Source organism: Prunus mume, linkage group LG6, assembly GCF_029339155.1.
Source record: "Prunus mume cultivar Tortuosa linkage group LG6, ASM2933915v1, whole genome shotgun sequence".
In the NCBI taxonomy this organism is placed as follows: Eukaryota; Viridiplantae; Streptophyta; class Magnoliopsida; order Rosales; family Rosaceae; genus Prunus; species Prunus mume.
This window is the reverse complement of record NC_142703.1, coordinates 15,360,411-15,373,986: the sequence shown is the minus strand read 5'-3', so window position 1 is coordinate 15,373,986 and position 13,576 is coordinate 15,360,411. Positions and strand designations below refer to the sequence as shown.

Genomic DNA, 13,576 nt, shown 5'->3' with positions numbered 1-13,576 from the left:
AGCTCAACCCATTTAGTAAACTATTAGAAAATAATTTATTGTTAAAAATTGCTGTGAGAGAAAGCTATAATGGAAAGCAACTAATGAGGTGCATTCATTTTCTGATTATGTAGAAATCAGTTTCAAAGAGGCGCTAGGTTTAATGATTATGTGGCAATCATTTTCTGATTATGCGGGAATCAGTACTAACAACACTTTTAACAAAAAATTTACCAAATGCCAAACAACTTTATCTCACATCCGATTTCTCTCACAACAAATCTGACAGCGATTATTTTCACAGTATAGCAATGCCAAACTGGCCAATCCAAATTATAACTCGATTAAAATTATCATTGAGAAACTTTAACCGGAAAATAAAGAAATTAAAACCAATTTAAATTTTTAATGTTATATTTTATTAATGATTGTTTAGAAAATGGAATTGCTTAATATCTAATGTTTTAATTTAAAAGTATACTAAGTCAGTTCTTAATAATGAGAAAAATATAATTGAACTCATGAAAAGATAGTAGCACTTAACATCAATCAAAATAAGAGGATATGAAAATATTGAACAATCAAAAATAAAAGAATTTAGCAATTCATATAATATATTGAATTAAAGAACAATTCACAAACTTACTCAAAGGGAGATTCCCTTTAGCCTTAGCTAGAGTTCTAGCAACTCATTACAAAAGAAAATATAACTATATTTTGAATGAAATGGATAAAGAAAGTTAATACATTCATTGTGGGTAATGAAGGGTTTAAGTGAGGGATTAATTGGATTAAACATGTGTTGATGGTGGAGAGTTAGTGGAAAGAAATAATTGTGAGGTAGTGGGCGTTAAATGGCTATGAATGACATGAAATAGGCTCTTTGTGTCTATTAATATGTTTGATTATATTAAACATAAGGATAAATATTTAATATGTTTCATTATTGTATTTTTTTTATTATCAATATCGATTATCCAATTCAGTCCAATCCAATATCAATTTGATAGGATCAGATTGGATTTAAACATCTAACATGGTTGGATCGAATTGAAAAAATCACAATCCAATTTATATTGGATCATATGCGAATTAACTAAATTGTATTGATTTCGAATCGACGTACACCCCTTTCAAATATAAGTCATAATTATGAAGGGGTAGCAATTCAATACTAATTAGTCATAGTCTGACATATATGCATAAGGCAAAAAGTTACCTTTCGTCCCTGTGGTTTATCACTTTTATAACTAAGGTCACTGTGGTTTCAATTTAAACATTTTCGTATCTATGGTTTCAATTTCAAGCAATTCAAGGACAAATATCAATTTCTATCAAATTTTTTTAACTTCCGTTAATTGTGAAGGGACAATTCGGTCAACTTATTAAAAAAATCATTCCTTTTTAAAATAACAAATACAAAATGAAAAAAAAGTAATAATAAATAACAAAAATTCATTCCTTTTTAACTCGCATGCCCTCCTCCTCTTTCCCATGCCCTGCCCCTCCCACCATAACCACCATCTAACAAGCCACTGTCCAATATCACACACCCAACAACCAACCCTTACCACCCTCCCACCACAAAACTTCTCAAGACACCCCACCTATCTCTCCGTCTCTCTGTCTCTCTGTCTCAAGTCCAGCCCAAAAAATTCAGTGCAAGCAAAAGACCACTTTGCTCATAATTTATTACAATATGGCCAATAGATCTGCAACAAAGAAAAAAAAAATCGCTCCAACCCAGCCCACCCCATTCCCTCTCTCTAAAATGAGAGCCTCTCTCTCTAAAATGAGAAAACCCTTGCTCACGTAGCAGTCATCCCAAGTTTTCATCTTGGCCTCCGCCTTAGTCCTCTTACCACTATTCCCTTTCCCAAATCCCGCTCTGTCACCCCACCCCATCTCCAGTCCCTTTAGTCATTTCTTTCCCCATTATTTAGACCTAGTGGGCTCCAGATCTTTCACATCCCGAGACATCTTTTTTCCCATCCCTATTGTTTTATGGAGAAATCAGCTACAGACGAACTGGTCCTCCATTTGGAGGAATCTCTTGACTTTTCGAGTATCAATAATGGGTTCCAACTGGTGGGGTGTATTATTGCGTCGAAAATTCCTAATCTTTGGGCAATAAAGAACATCCTTCGGAAGGCCTGGGCGCCTTTTGGTGAGGTCAAAATTGCACATGTAAAGGATAATATCTTCTCAATTGTGGCTCCAGAGGAAGCCACAGCTCTTCAGATAGTGGAGAATAGCCCGTGGTCCGTAATGAGACACTGCTTTCTCGGTCCAACCTTGGCCACAGGACATGGCAATGGAAGAGCTTCCATCCCATATGGTGCAGTACTGGGTGCAAGCGCACGGGTTGCCTTTCAATCTGATGAACAGAGAGTGTGCAAGGAAAATAGGAGGCAAAATTGGGGACGTGGTAACCCTCGAGGATAAGGGGGTAGCCGGGGATATCTGCGGTTCAGGGTTGATTTAGACTCTCGAAATCCTTTGGTGAAAGGGTTTTGGCTACCCCGCAGAGATGGCACAACAACATGGGTTGAACTTTGCTATGAAAAGTTAGGAGATTTCGCTATGGGTGTGGGAGACTGAGTCACAAGTTCAACACTTGCCCATTTGCAACTGCAAACAACCCGGCAGAGGGTGAATCTGGATATGGCAACTGGATGGCAGTGGAACTCAGTAAGACCGAACCCATCCCCTCAATTTCGAGCCCAGCAGAAGAAGAAGGGCAGTGAAACCGCAACTGTGATCATCGGTCAACAAGCGATTTGGGAAACGGGGTCATCTAGTCATCGGCGACCAAAGGGTGGAGTTGGTCCAACGGCAGGAGGAAGGGACACGCCATGGGAGCCAGAACACATAGTGGGGTCCTTCGCTGGACTGATGGGACCGACGCATGCCGAAGGATCGTGGGTACGAATGCAGACATGGCAGCGTGACGCCATAGATTTCAGTCCAACAAGAACAATCCTACGGACGCATGCAATCACACCCCCCGGGTGGCTGGGCCAGTGACCATGACACTCTTACCTTTGGGCCTAATGGGTTGGAGACCACAGAAGCTTTTGAGAATAGTCTTACCCTACTTGAGCACAATATTCCACCACAACTTGAAAGGCCTATCAACTGGAAGGGCCCAATGTCGTTTGAACAGGTAATGGATCTGAGGAGGGCCCAGATAACTATTGGCCATGGGTATATTATGGATCTGGGATTCACCGGGCCAAGCACACGAAAACCCAGAATGGAGGAATGTGGCATAGTTATTGGTGAGGAACCCACTTTCAGGAACCCTTTTGACACGCCCCACACCTTCATATCAATAATTCTTCAGCAATTACCCAACACGGTATTAGCAACATGGGTCTCAAACGTATTCCCGAGGAAGAGTGGGTTGAGAATGGGTGTACCCTTAAAAAAAGAAAGAAGTCACAATTGGTAAGCCTGCGATTCTACGGATACATTCTTCCTCCCACCTCGTGGTGGCAAACGAGACGGGGTAGGGGTCAGAAGGGGCAGGTCCTTACCCATGCGCTGTAGAAGAGCAAGAGGGTGGTCATAAAAAGTTTCGACCAGATATCGTGGATGAGCCAAACCAGATGATAGTTTGATGGAGGTATCCGTAAAGGAGTATTATGGAACCGACTCAGGTTTTGTTACAACGAAGGAAACAGGAATTCGGGAATACCTTCCTGGCGGTGGCGGCTGGCCCTCAACAGCCACAAAATCACCATGATATACTTAATGTGGAACTGCTGTGATTGGGACCGAACTCGATACCCAAAATTTGGGTGCTCTCACCCGGAAATATCGGCCCGCCATTGTCTTTCTTATGGAAACTAAGATGAAAGATAATGCGTTGAATGCAATAAGAAGAAGATTTGGGTACAGGAACTATGTGCATATTGATCCAGTGGGAAATACTGGAGGCTTGGCTCTATGGTGGGATAATGCTCTTGATATACAGATCCTAACTTCCTCAAAGCATATTATTGATACCATTGTTGCTACCAACGATGGCATGAATCCTCTTCGTGCTACTTGGGTTTATGGGACCCCATATAGAGAGGAAAAGGATAGTTTCTGGCGAAAGATGAATCAGTTAAGAGGTAATACTGGTCTTCCGTGGCTATGTGAGGGGGACTTTAACGAAATCCTATGGAGTTTTGAAAAGAGTGGTGGGCGAGATGCCTCAGTGTATCAACCCAGATTTCTGCGACAATTTATGGACAATGCTGGGTTAATTGACTTGGGCTTCCAAGGACAAAAATTTACTTGGAGAAACAACCGTTTTGATGGGGGGCTTATTCAAGAAAGGCTTGAACGTGGCCTTATTAATCACGGTTGGCAGGATGTGTGGCCCAATACTATTGTCCTCCATTGCCTATCTCTGGGCTCTGACCATTGCCCAGTTTTGATCGACTCTTGCCCAAGCAATATTTACGCAAATAAGCGGTTTAAGTTTGAGGCTTACTGGGCCTCTGAACACGAGTGTAAAGAGGTAGTCAATCATAACTGGGCTGAGGCGGCTTCAAAACGATCAATGTGGCTCGATAAATGGTGCTTGGGCCTTAAATGGTGTAGAAGGGGGCTACGAAATTGGAGCAAGGAACGGTTCCCCAACAACAAGAAAAGAATTGGCGAATTAATGGAGTCCCTGGCAGTGTTGCAATTGGATTGGGAAGCCAATTATTCTCTAATTGAACCTGCGAAGCTAGAATTAGCTAAACTTTGGTCTTACGAAGAAAAGTTCTGGCATCAACGCTCAAGAGTGAAATGGCTAAGGGATGGAGATTCTAATACAACTTTCTTTCACCAGTCTACTATTCAGAGAAGGAGAACCAACCGAATCCTCAAGTTGAAATCTGAGATGACCAGTGGATGGAGAATGAGGGGATATCCGTAAACTACCGAGGATCACTTTCGGACTGCTTACCACGGGTGGCGACGCGATTTCGTGACGCCATTGCTTGTATTAGGAGGTTGTCTCCGGAAATGAATGAGACCCTTTGTCGCCACTTCATCGATGATGAAGTTGATCCGCCGCTAAGCAGATGGGTGCGTTGAAATCCCGGGCCGATGGGTTCCAAGGGCTTTTCTACCATACGTATTGGGAATCAATTCGAAATGAAATCCGTGGTGCAGTGCATGATTTCTTCAATGGGGTAACTGAACTTGATAAGGTAAATGATACAAATATTGTTCTTATCCCAAAAGTTCCTCATCCAGAATCGGTCAACCAATTTCGCCCCATAAGCTGCTGCAATTTTTCATATAAGATCTTCGCAAAGGTACTTGCAAATAAATTAAAGCCCGTTTTGGAGCAGATAATATCCCATCATCAAAGTGCTTTTGTTCCTAATCGCCAGATATAGGATAATGTAATCATTGCCCATGAGGTTTTTCATCACCTCAAACTTTAAAAAAAGGCAAAGAGATATGAAATGGCTATGAAGCTGGATATAAGCAAGGCTTACGACAGGGTAGAATGGGATTTTCTTGAGGTTGCCATGTTCAAAATGGGATTTGACCCGAAATGGATTGCTCTGATTATCAAGTGTGTAAGCTCTGTAAATTTTGCAGTTGCTAATTAACGTAAACCGAAAGCAATTCCGCCTTGGCTGGTTACGCCAGGCGATCCGCTTCCCATATCTGCTTTCTTATGGTTAGTGAGGCTCTCTCTCAATGATCCATGAAGGTCGTGCTGCAGCTTTGTGCAGGGTCTCAAAATTAGCAAAAATGGCCCCAACATATCCCACATCTTCTTTGCGGATGATTCCTTGATATTCCTACGTGCAAACCCCATTAATTGCACCAATATGTTGTCTATTCTTTGTAACTATTGTTTGGCCTCAGGTCAAATGATTAATATGGAGAAATCAAGCTGCTTCTTCAGTGCCAATTCTCCACCTGATGTAAAAACCAGTATTTGTGACTTGCTGGGGATGAGGAATGTTGAGAATCCTGGGGCCTATCTAGGCCTCCCTACCATGTGGGGTCGATCAAAGAAAGGTGCTCTGCAATATGTGAAGGACCGGATCAGTGGGAAAATGCATGGTTGGAAGCATCTCCTCCTCTCTCAAGCTGGGAAAGAAGTGCTAATCAAAGCCGTGATCCAGGCCATTCCGGCCTACCCGATGTCCGTGTTTAAATTCCCTACCACTTTCTGCAGTGAGTTGGATTCACAATTGGAAAATTCTGGTGGGGACAGTCCAATGGACTCAGCACAAAATCCATTGGCTAAGTTGGGAGAACATGGGGCTTGCAAAAATTGAAGGGGGGATGGGTTTTCGCAACTTCAGTGAGTTTAATAATGCTCTTTTGGCTTCTCAGGGATGGCGGTTGCTCATGTATCCTAACTCTTTATGGGCCAAAATTCTGTGGACAAGTATTTCCTGATGGAGATGTGCTCAATGCAAAAGTGTGTCAGGGCCTCATGGGGCTGGTCAAGCATTCTGAAGGGATTAAGGTTATAAGGTGGGTGCTCAGTGGCAAGTGGTAAATGGTCGTAATATTAGCTTGTGGCATGATCGCTGGCCCACCCTACATTGGGGCTCGGCCTCTGGCCCTCTTAATCACGAAATGTGTAATGAGGTACGGGTTGCTACCATTATTGATCCTGATACAAGGTCTTGGAACCTTGAGTCGATCAGGCATCTAATTTCACCAACAATTGAAGCAGCAATTTGCTCTACCCCGATTGGCAACAGTGCTGGGTTGGACCGACTAATCTGGCCTTTCAATAGGCACGGGCAGATTCACAACCGCAATCACTTACGTAGCCTGGAAACAATGAGGAGTGTTAGTAGGCCATCTGGTTCTCGATTCTTGGACAAGAAGATATGGAAACTCATTTGGAATGCTAAAACTCTACCAAAGATTAGACATTTTATGTGGCGAGCCGTGAGAAATTGTCTGGCAACAAAGGCGAACTTAACTAGCCGGCGCATCCTTTGCTCATCCATATGCCCGATATGTGAGGAGAATCCTGAAACGATTGAGCATGCCCTTCTTACGTGGCCATGGGTGATGGGGGTCTGGTTTGGGAGCCCGTTGGGATTTATAGGGGATAGGCAACATGTGACAAGCCTTGATTGCTGGATTTTATCCCTGACATCGCTCGCTGGCTCATCAAAGGATGAGGTTAATCGTGTTATTACTGTTTTGTCTTTCTTGATGTGGAGCATCTGGAAGGCTCGATGCAAAGCCATTTTTGAGCAACAGCTTCCAAATCCTGGCTTGGTGATCAAGGGTGCAATGGAGGCTTGGATGGATTTTCAAAACTCCGCTCCAAGTTTGGGGGCTAGCAACCGAGATGCAAATGAGGAATCTGGGGTGGTGAGGTGCACAGTATGGCAGGCCCCTCTCGCCCCTTATTTGAAACTAAATGTTGATGCTGCCTGGAATAGCAATTCTGGGCAAACTGGCATTGGAATAATTATTAGGAATCACCTTGGGGAGCTAATAGGTGGCAAATTGTGCAGGATGACGGCTATGTCTGTTGTGGATGCCGAGGCTCGGGCTGTTCTGGAGGGCCTTTTCTTTGCTGCTGACAAAGGATTTTCTCATATTTGGGTTGAATCTGACTCTAAGCTTCTCATCAATTGCTGTTTGGGGAAAATTGAATGGGGGGCCTGGGAGTTGTACCCCACTTTGGGACGTATCCAGGAGCTGAAGTCGAAGTTTTCGAGTGTTCGCTGGAACTGGATCCCAAGAGAAGCCAATGCTGTAGCTGATGCAGCAGCGGCGATTGCAATTCGAGGGATGGGTACGGAAGTTTGGGTCGATCGACCCCATCCTCTCTTGTTCATGTTCTGTCCCGGGATGGTCTCCCATGCCCTCCGTAATCTTGCCTCATCTGGGTTTAGATCCATACCATGATGACGCCTGTTGCCTCTGCGATGCGTCTGAAGAACTCTTGTAGTCTTGCTATGGCTATGGTCTAATTTTAGTTTCTGTCTGTGACTCTGCCGTGAGTTTTTTTTTTTCTTTTTTTGGCTAGCACTTTTCTTAGTTTGGGTTTGATGGAGCCTGTTTGTAGGTTCCCTCTCTGTTCTCCTGTTTCTACTCTGTCTTTTTGGTTCCCTCTTTCTCTGGTGGGTGCCTAATGGAATTATTCAGTTACCAAAAAAAAAAACCCAGCCCACCCACCAAGAACTACCCTTATTTCAATTTAATTTTCACTTATTATGGATTATTTGATGGTGTTTTTGAGAAACGGAAAATTCGATTGATGAACAAAGCTGTGCATTGGAGAATATCTAGTTTTAGATTATGGTGGTGGTGGAGGGATGATTAGCAGGCTGTGGTGGGGTGAGGTGGAGGCCAAATCGGGGAGAGAGAGAGAGAGAGAGAGAGAGAGAGAGAGAGAAGAGGGAAGGGGGGTGGTCGGTGCTCTGGTGTTGGGTTGTTAGTAGGGATGGGGTTGGGGGTGGATCACGGGTAGGGGTGGGGTTGGGGATAGAGTGCTATCAGGTGGTGGAGAAATGAAGAGAGAGAGATACAGTAGAGAGTGACGAAGGCTTCTAGGAAGGGGAGAGGAGATATATTTTTTATTTAATAATTTTTCCATTTTGTATTGTTTATTTTTAAAAGAATTAATTTTTTTAATAATTTGTTAACTAAATTACCCCTCCACAAGTAATGGAAGTTAAAAGAATTTGACAGAAATTGAAAATTGTTTTTAAATTGCTTTAAATTGAAATCACATGGACGAAATTGTTCAAATTGAAACCACAGGAACCTTAGTGGTAAAAGTGATAAATTACAGGGAACAAAAGTTACTTTTTGCCTATGCATAAATACTTTCTCATTTCGTGTAAGTTAATTACCGTAGCATATCATATTCGTTTTCGTGTGAGGTAACTAAATTTGTAACGGGTTGGAGTAATGAAAAAATGATCACTCCTAAGATGAGAAAGCTAAATTAACTAAAGCCAATTGTTTTTGTCATCATTCAGCTTTGCCTGAGGGGCTTCAAATTACAGGGCTAGCAATGGTAAATCCAAGAGAGCAACTTGGATTGCAGGTTTGTTGTAACTTGCAACCCTATGACTTGTTAATTAATTCTCTCTTTATTTTTCTCATGAAATGATCGAAATTAATTTCAACTCGTGGTGGTTGGATGGAACTGAAACGAAACTGATCAGGAACTATCCGATATGATGAAAAGCAATATTCACCAGGACTAAGTTGGGGTAACAAGTTCGACATGATTCTGCTACCTATTTATTATCATAAAAGCAACGGCCCTGACCCTCTGGTGCATCTGAAGAGGCTCATTTCTCATACAAAGCTATACTTTCGACAATGCCCTACTTGGGAGCAAAGGTGATCAAATTCAGGATAATAAAAAAATTGAATATTGAAAATTTTTAACTTTTTTACTGCATGCAGGTTACTGCCTGGCTTAATTACAAGATCCTTTGCAATACGAGCTTTTCTATCTCAAATATCATTGGCCCAGAAGAGGAAATTACAGCCGCAGGCAACACAGTAACTTATCTGCGAGTGAATTCAACTACCCTTCCACATGTACTGCCCTCAAAACAAGACAATTTTTTTAAAGGCATGATCATAAATGTACGTTTTTTCTGTAGTTTATAATTACAGCCGCAGGCAACACAGTAACTCACAATGCTCACAATGCTCACAATGCATTTCTCGCAGTGCTTGATGCAATTATGCAACCATAAGTAATTATATGAAGAATCAATAAACTCTAAGGAAAAGTTTGCTTAGAGGAGTTAATCTATATTTTAATTCACTTATCAAAACCACAAGTACAATAATTTTGCTTTCTATAACTCCACCACGTAACAAAACCACAAGTACAAAGCCAGCAAAGACCACAGAAACATGGAGAGCCACATGGGAGAGAGCAAGGAAACCAGAGCCAACGACCCTTGTTTTTCTTCTTTATCTCTCTGCATGGCTTCGTCGGCAGCTGACAAGTTCTCCGACGAGCCCATAACCCCAATTGGTGGGTTCTTCCTCCAACCCCAAATGGAACAAATAATCCACTGCACCATGGGCTTCAAAAACCCCATTGACATCGCCGCCATTAAATCCCACCTCAAAACCTTCCTCCTCCTTTCCCACCCCAGATTCTCCAGCCTCATGGTCCGCGGCCCCCGAGGTCTCAAGCAATGGCACAGGACCTCCCACGTCGACCTCGACCGCCACATTATCGTCGTCCCCAACACCATCACAACCGCATCAAACTTTGACCACGAGGCCGCGGTCAACGCCTACTTGACCGACTTCTACACCAGCTCTGGCCTCAGCGCCGACAAACCTCTGTGGGAATTTCATCTCCTCATGGCCCACAACTGCGGTGTCTTCCGCATCCACCACGCTCTGGGAGATGGGGCTTCGCTCATGTCTCTGCTCTCGGCGAGTTTCGGGGGAGCTGAAAAGGAAGAAAAGCTTCCGGATTTGGGCTCTGCCGGGAAGAAGAGAAACAGAGTGAATGGTGAAAAGGGCTGGTGGGTTTTGTTGATTGGGTTTGTGGGTATGGTTTGGTTCACCTTGATTTTTGCGGTGGAGTTTGCGTTGAGGTGCTTGTGGGATTGTGACAGAAAAACAGAGATAAGTGGCGGCGATGGAGTTGAGCTCTGGCCTAGGAAGCTGGCCACCGCTCGGTTTAAGCTTCAGGACATGAAGCTCGTCAAGAAAGCTGTTCCAAATGCGGTAGTTGATTTGCTAATTCTTCTGTTTTTCTTGTATATTGGGTTTGGTTGGTTCCTTTTCTGGAGTTGTTCAGATAAAAAAGATCCCTGTTTTTTTTTCCTTCAAATTATTTTTCTTTAGAAAAAAGAAAAGTGTTTTGACTGAAAATTCTATGCCACAATGCTGCAGACCATCAATGATGTTCTTGTGGGGGTTGTTTCAGCAGGGCTATCAAGATACCTAGATCAACGAACACCAAATGGTAATTAGAAATTGCTGATGTGCACTTTTACTTCCCATTTGAAAGGGATATCAATGGCATTCAATCACCATAACCAAAAGTTAGCTAAACCCAGTTGTTCTTCTCTCCAGGTTTGCCCGAGGGGCTTCGAATTACAGGGATGGCTATGGTAAATTTAAGAGAGCAACATAGATTGCAGGTCTGCTCTAAATTCTAAACTTGCATAATTTTGTTTGTGCTACGTATTTCAATGGATTGTTTTTGTTTTCCTTATGAAATGAACAATCTGATCAGGAACAATCAGATTTGATGAAAAGCAACTCTGGATTGAGTTGGCGTAACAAATTCGGCACGGTTCTCCTACCTATTTATTATCAAAAAAGCTCAGGAACTGATCCTCTGGGGTATTTGAAGAGAGCTAAGGTGACTATGGACCGCAAGAAACAGTCTCTGGAGGCTTTTTTATCATACAAAATTTGGTGTATTTTAATGACCTATTTGGGAGCAGAGGTGAGGATCGTCAAAATGCAGTTTTCAAACAAGAAAAGAATACATTTACAACTTTTTTTTTTTCCATTGAACTGCAGATTGCTACATGGCTTCTTTACAGGACTGTCAGCAACACTAACTTTGCTATCTCAAATATGCTTGGCCCACAAGAAGAAATTGCAGTTGGAGGAAACCCTGTAACTTACCTCAGAGTGAATACATCTAGCATGCCCCAGGTATACCTCAAATATTCACTTTAAAGTTTCTAAATTGTCAATTTAGGGTATGAAGGTTTTTGCTGATTTGTACTTGCAGGCGCTTACAATGCATATGGTGAGCTATGCGGAAAGAGCAGACATGCAAATTTCGGTTGCCAAAGATATAATTCCTGACCCGGAATTTCTTGCAAAGTGCTTTGAGGAGGCCTTGGTTGATATGAAGGAAGCAGCCCATTGAGAATCAAATGATTGATCTGTTAGAAAATTATAATATTTATATTTAGTTTTTTAATAATTGAATGGAAACTAAATTGTGGAATCTGTGACTTTAAGTACATGACTTTTACAAATTGGTATGTATCATTAGGAAATAGTCATGTTCTTAACAGAAGAAAAATAAAATATTATTTAAAATAATAATACTTCATGTGAAAAGTTGCATTGTTTCATAGTAATTGAAACATTGCACTTCTTGGCTTATGATTGTAACATGAAAAGACATATTTGTTGATATTTTTCAGTCATATTTTTTCTTAATAGAGGCCTTGTTGTCTATAAATAGAGAAGGTGCTATAACATTTCATTTCATCCAATTGTCATCCGACAATAGTAGTTTTTAGAGCATAATATTATTTTAATAATACTTTTGATTTTGAGTTTTTAATTTAATTTAATAATATTATTTTACCTTTTTATAATTATTTTTAAAAAAATAGTGATTTTTTTTATACATTTTTTGTTTGTCCATTTAGAAGTCCACGTCATTTAAAAAAAGGCTCACGTTCACCACATTAGCATTTGATAGACCTACTAACGTTCTAATTGATAGTGGGGTAATTTGTAGATTTTCCGCGAGTTAGAGTGTGTGCTTGTAAATATCCCGAAAGATGGGTATAAACGTGTAAATGACCTTATAATTTGGGAGTTCTTATATAGTTTGTCTTAAAATTAATATAAATAATTTTTTATATTTTATAATTGTGCCTTGGGCTTCAGATTATTTTAAACAACAGCTTTAGGAAATTGCATGAATCTTAGGGCCTCTATCTCTTATACACAAGTCAATCAATTTGAATTTTGTATTTTTTTTTGTCTATTTTATTTATCAAAATGGTAGAATTTCATTAAGAAAAAGTGCATTTGAGTCCCTCAATATCCAAAATCGTTCCCGTGATCCTTCAACTTCAGTTTCGTTAAATGGTCTTGCCATCAATTTTGTTATTTTTTTAATTAAATGCAGGCGCAAAATGGTAATTTTGTATTAAATTGATAAAAATAAGAATAAAAAAATAAAATTAAACACTCTCTCTCTCCCCCTATATCCCGATTTCTAGCCCACCTAAACTTTATTATTATTATTATTTTGTTGGTTTTTTATTAAAAATTAGTGTATAGTGACAATAAACTTTAGTAATTAGCATATAAGACATTACCTATTTTTGTTTTGGTTATAGTGGATGAGTTATAAATTTTATTTTGTTAAAAGCCAATGGGTTTATGCAGATGCTCTTTAGGTTTGTTTAATTTGTATTTGAAATAACATTTTTACCCTTTGTATTTTATATGGGAGCCAGATCACGCTCCATCTTTGATCAGTCCCAAAAGGAGACCACGAGGTTGCAAACGGAGGCTAGTGGAGAAGCAATAGGAGGATCGACAACGGAGAAGGCGTCTTCCGTCATTTTCTGGCAGAGAAGCAATCGATGACGACCATGGCTCGTCCTGCGTCACGATTGCTAGCGGACAAGGCATTTTCCGGTCCCTCGAGAAGCAATTAGAGTATCAACGTTGGCAGATTCGCAAAGCTTAAAGGCTCTTCCTGCGATTTCGATGACTCGGCCTAATAGATCTTCGTTTCCTACAGTAATTCAAAACCGATGCTAATTATTGTGCTATTTTTTAATTTGGTGTGGTTTGGTTTTGATGTTATGCAATTGAATTACTTAGGAATGGACTTTTCTTGATA

The 13,576-nt window shown here is 41.0% G+C and overlaps 4 protein-coding genes across 5 annotated transcripts; all 4 read left to right on the top strand.

Moving 5' to 3' along the window:
• The first annotated feature begins 3,835 nt into the window (after positions 1-3,835).
• On the top strand, positions 3,836-4,897 carry LOC148916234 (uncharacterized). Its single transcript, XM_089055082.1, has one exon. The coding sequence runs from the start codon at positions 3,836-3,838 to the stop codon at positions 4,895-4,897; it is 1,062 nt and encodes a 353-aa protein (XP_088911208.1).
• A 148-nt stretch (positions 4,898-5,045) lies between these two features.
• Positions 5,046-6,493, top strand: LOC148916233 (uncharacterized). The gene is made up of 4 exons (XM_089055081.1): positions 5,046-5,282; positions 5,575-5,656; positions 5,848-6,235; positions 6,325-6,493. Exons 1-4 carry the CDS (start codon positions 5,046-5,048, stop codon positions 6,491-6,493), a joined length of 876 nt encoding a protein of 291 aa, XP_088911207.1.
• An 80-nt stretch (positions 6,494-6,573) lies between these two features.
• On the top strand, positions 6,574-9,686 carry LOC148916232 (uncharacterized). Its single transcript, XM_089055080.1, has 4 exons — positions 6,574-7,759; positions 8,952-9,019; positions 9,388-9,486; positions 9,591-9,686. Exons 1-4 carry the CDS (start codon positions 6,574-6,576, stop codon positions 9,684-9,686), a joined length of 1,449 nt encoding a protein of 482 aa, XP_088911206.1.
• An 11-nt stretch (positions 9,687-9,697) lies between these two features.
• LOC103335263 (wax ester synthase/diacylglycerol acyltransferase 5-like) lies at positions 9,698-12,090 on the top strand. 2 transcript variants are annotated; one of them, XM_089053798.1, is made up of 6 exons: positions 9,698-10,683; positions 10,852-10,924; positions 11,035-11,102; positions 11,198-11,326; positions 11,491-11,628; positions 11,708-12,090. In XM_089053798.1, the coding sequence occupies exons 1-6, from the start codon at positions 9,850-9,852 to the stop codon at positions 11,846-11,848; spliced, it is 1,383 nt and encodes a 460-aa protein (XP_088909924.1). In that variant the 5' UTR covers positions 9,698-9,849; the 3' UTR covers positions 11,849-12,090. The 2 variants fall into 2 exon arrangements, with proteins under 2 accessions (XP_088909924.1, XP_008236495.3); XM_008238273.3 differs by having other exon boundaries at positions 9,703-10,683; positions 11,198-11,413.
• Positions 12,091-13,576: the final 1,486 nt, after the last annotated feature.

Bases quoted from the DNA above. Each gene is read 5' to 3' on its own strand.
- LOC148916234 (XM_089055082.1), top strand. From the start codon at position 3,836: ATGAAAGATAATGCGTTGAATGCAATAAGAAGAAGATTTGGGTACAGG.
- LOC148916233 (XM_089055081.1), top strand. From the start codon at position 5,046: ATGGGTGCGTTGAAATCCCGGGCCGATGGGTTCCAAGGGCTTTTCTAC. The intron at 5,283-5,574 runs GTACTTGCAAAT...TAAATTTTGCAG, and splicing joins CATATAAGATCTTCGCAAAG to TTGCTAATTAACGTAAACCG. The intron at 6,236-6,324 runs GTTGGGAGAACA...TTGGCTTCTCAG, and splicing joins GCACAAAATCCATTGGCTAA to GGATGGCGGTTGCTCATGTA.
- LOC148916232 (XM_089055080.1), top strand. From the start codon at position 6,574: ATGTGTAATGAGGTACGGGTTGCTACCATTATTGATCCTGATACAAGG. The intron at 9,020-9,387 runs GTTTGTTGTAAC...TACTGCATGCAG, and splicing joins GAGAGCAACTTGGATTGCAG to GTTACTGCCTGGCTTAATTA. The intron at 9,487-9,590 runs GTAACTTATCTG...TTTTTTCTGTAG, and splicing joins TTACAGCCGCAGGCAACACA to TTTATAATTACAGCCGCAGG.
- LOC103335263 (XM_008238273.3), top strand. From the start codon at position 9,850: ATGGAGAGCCACATGGGAGAGAGCAAGGAAACCAGAGCCAACGACCCT. The intron at 11,414-11,490 runs GTGAGGATCGTC...ATTGAACTGCAG, and splicing joins TGACCTATTTGGGAGCAGAG to ATTGCTACATGGCTTCTTTA. The intron at 11,629-11,707 runs GTATACCTCAAA...TTGTACTTGCAG, and splicing joins ATACATCTAGCATGCCCCAG to GCGCTTACAATGCATATGGT.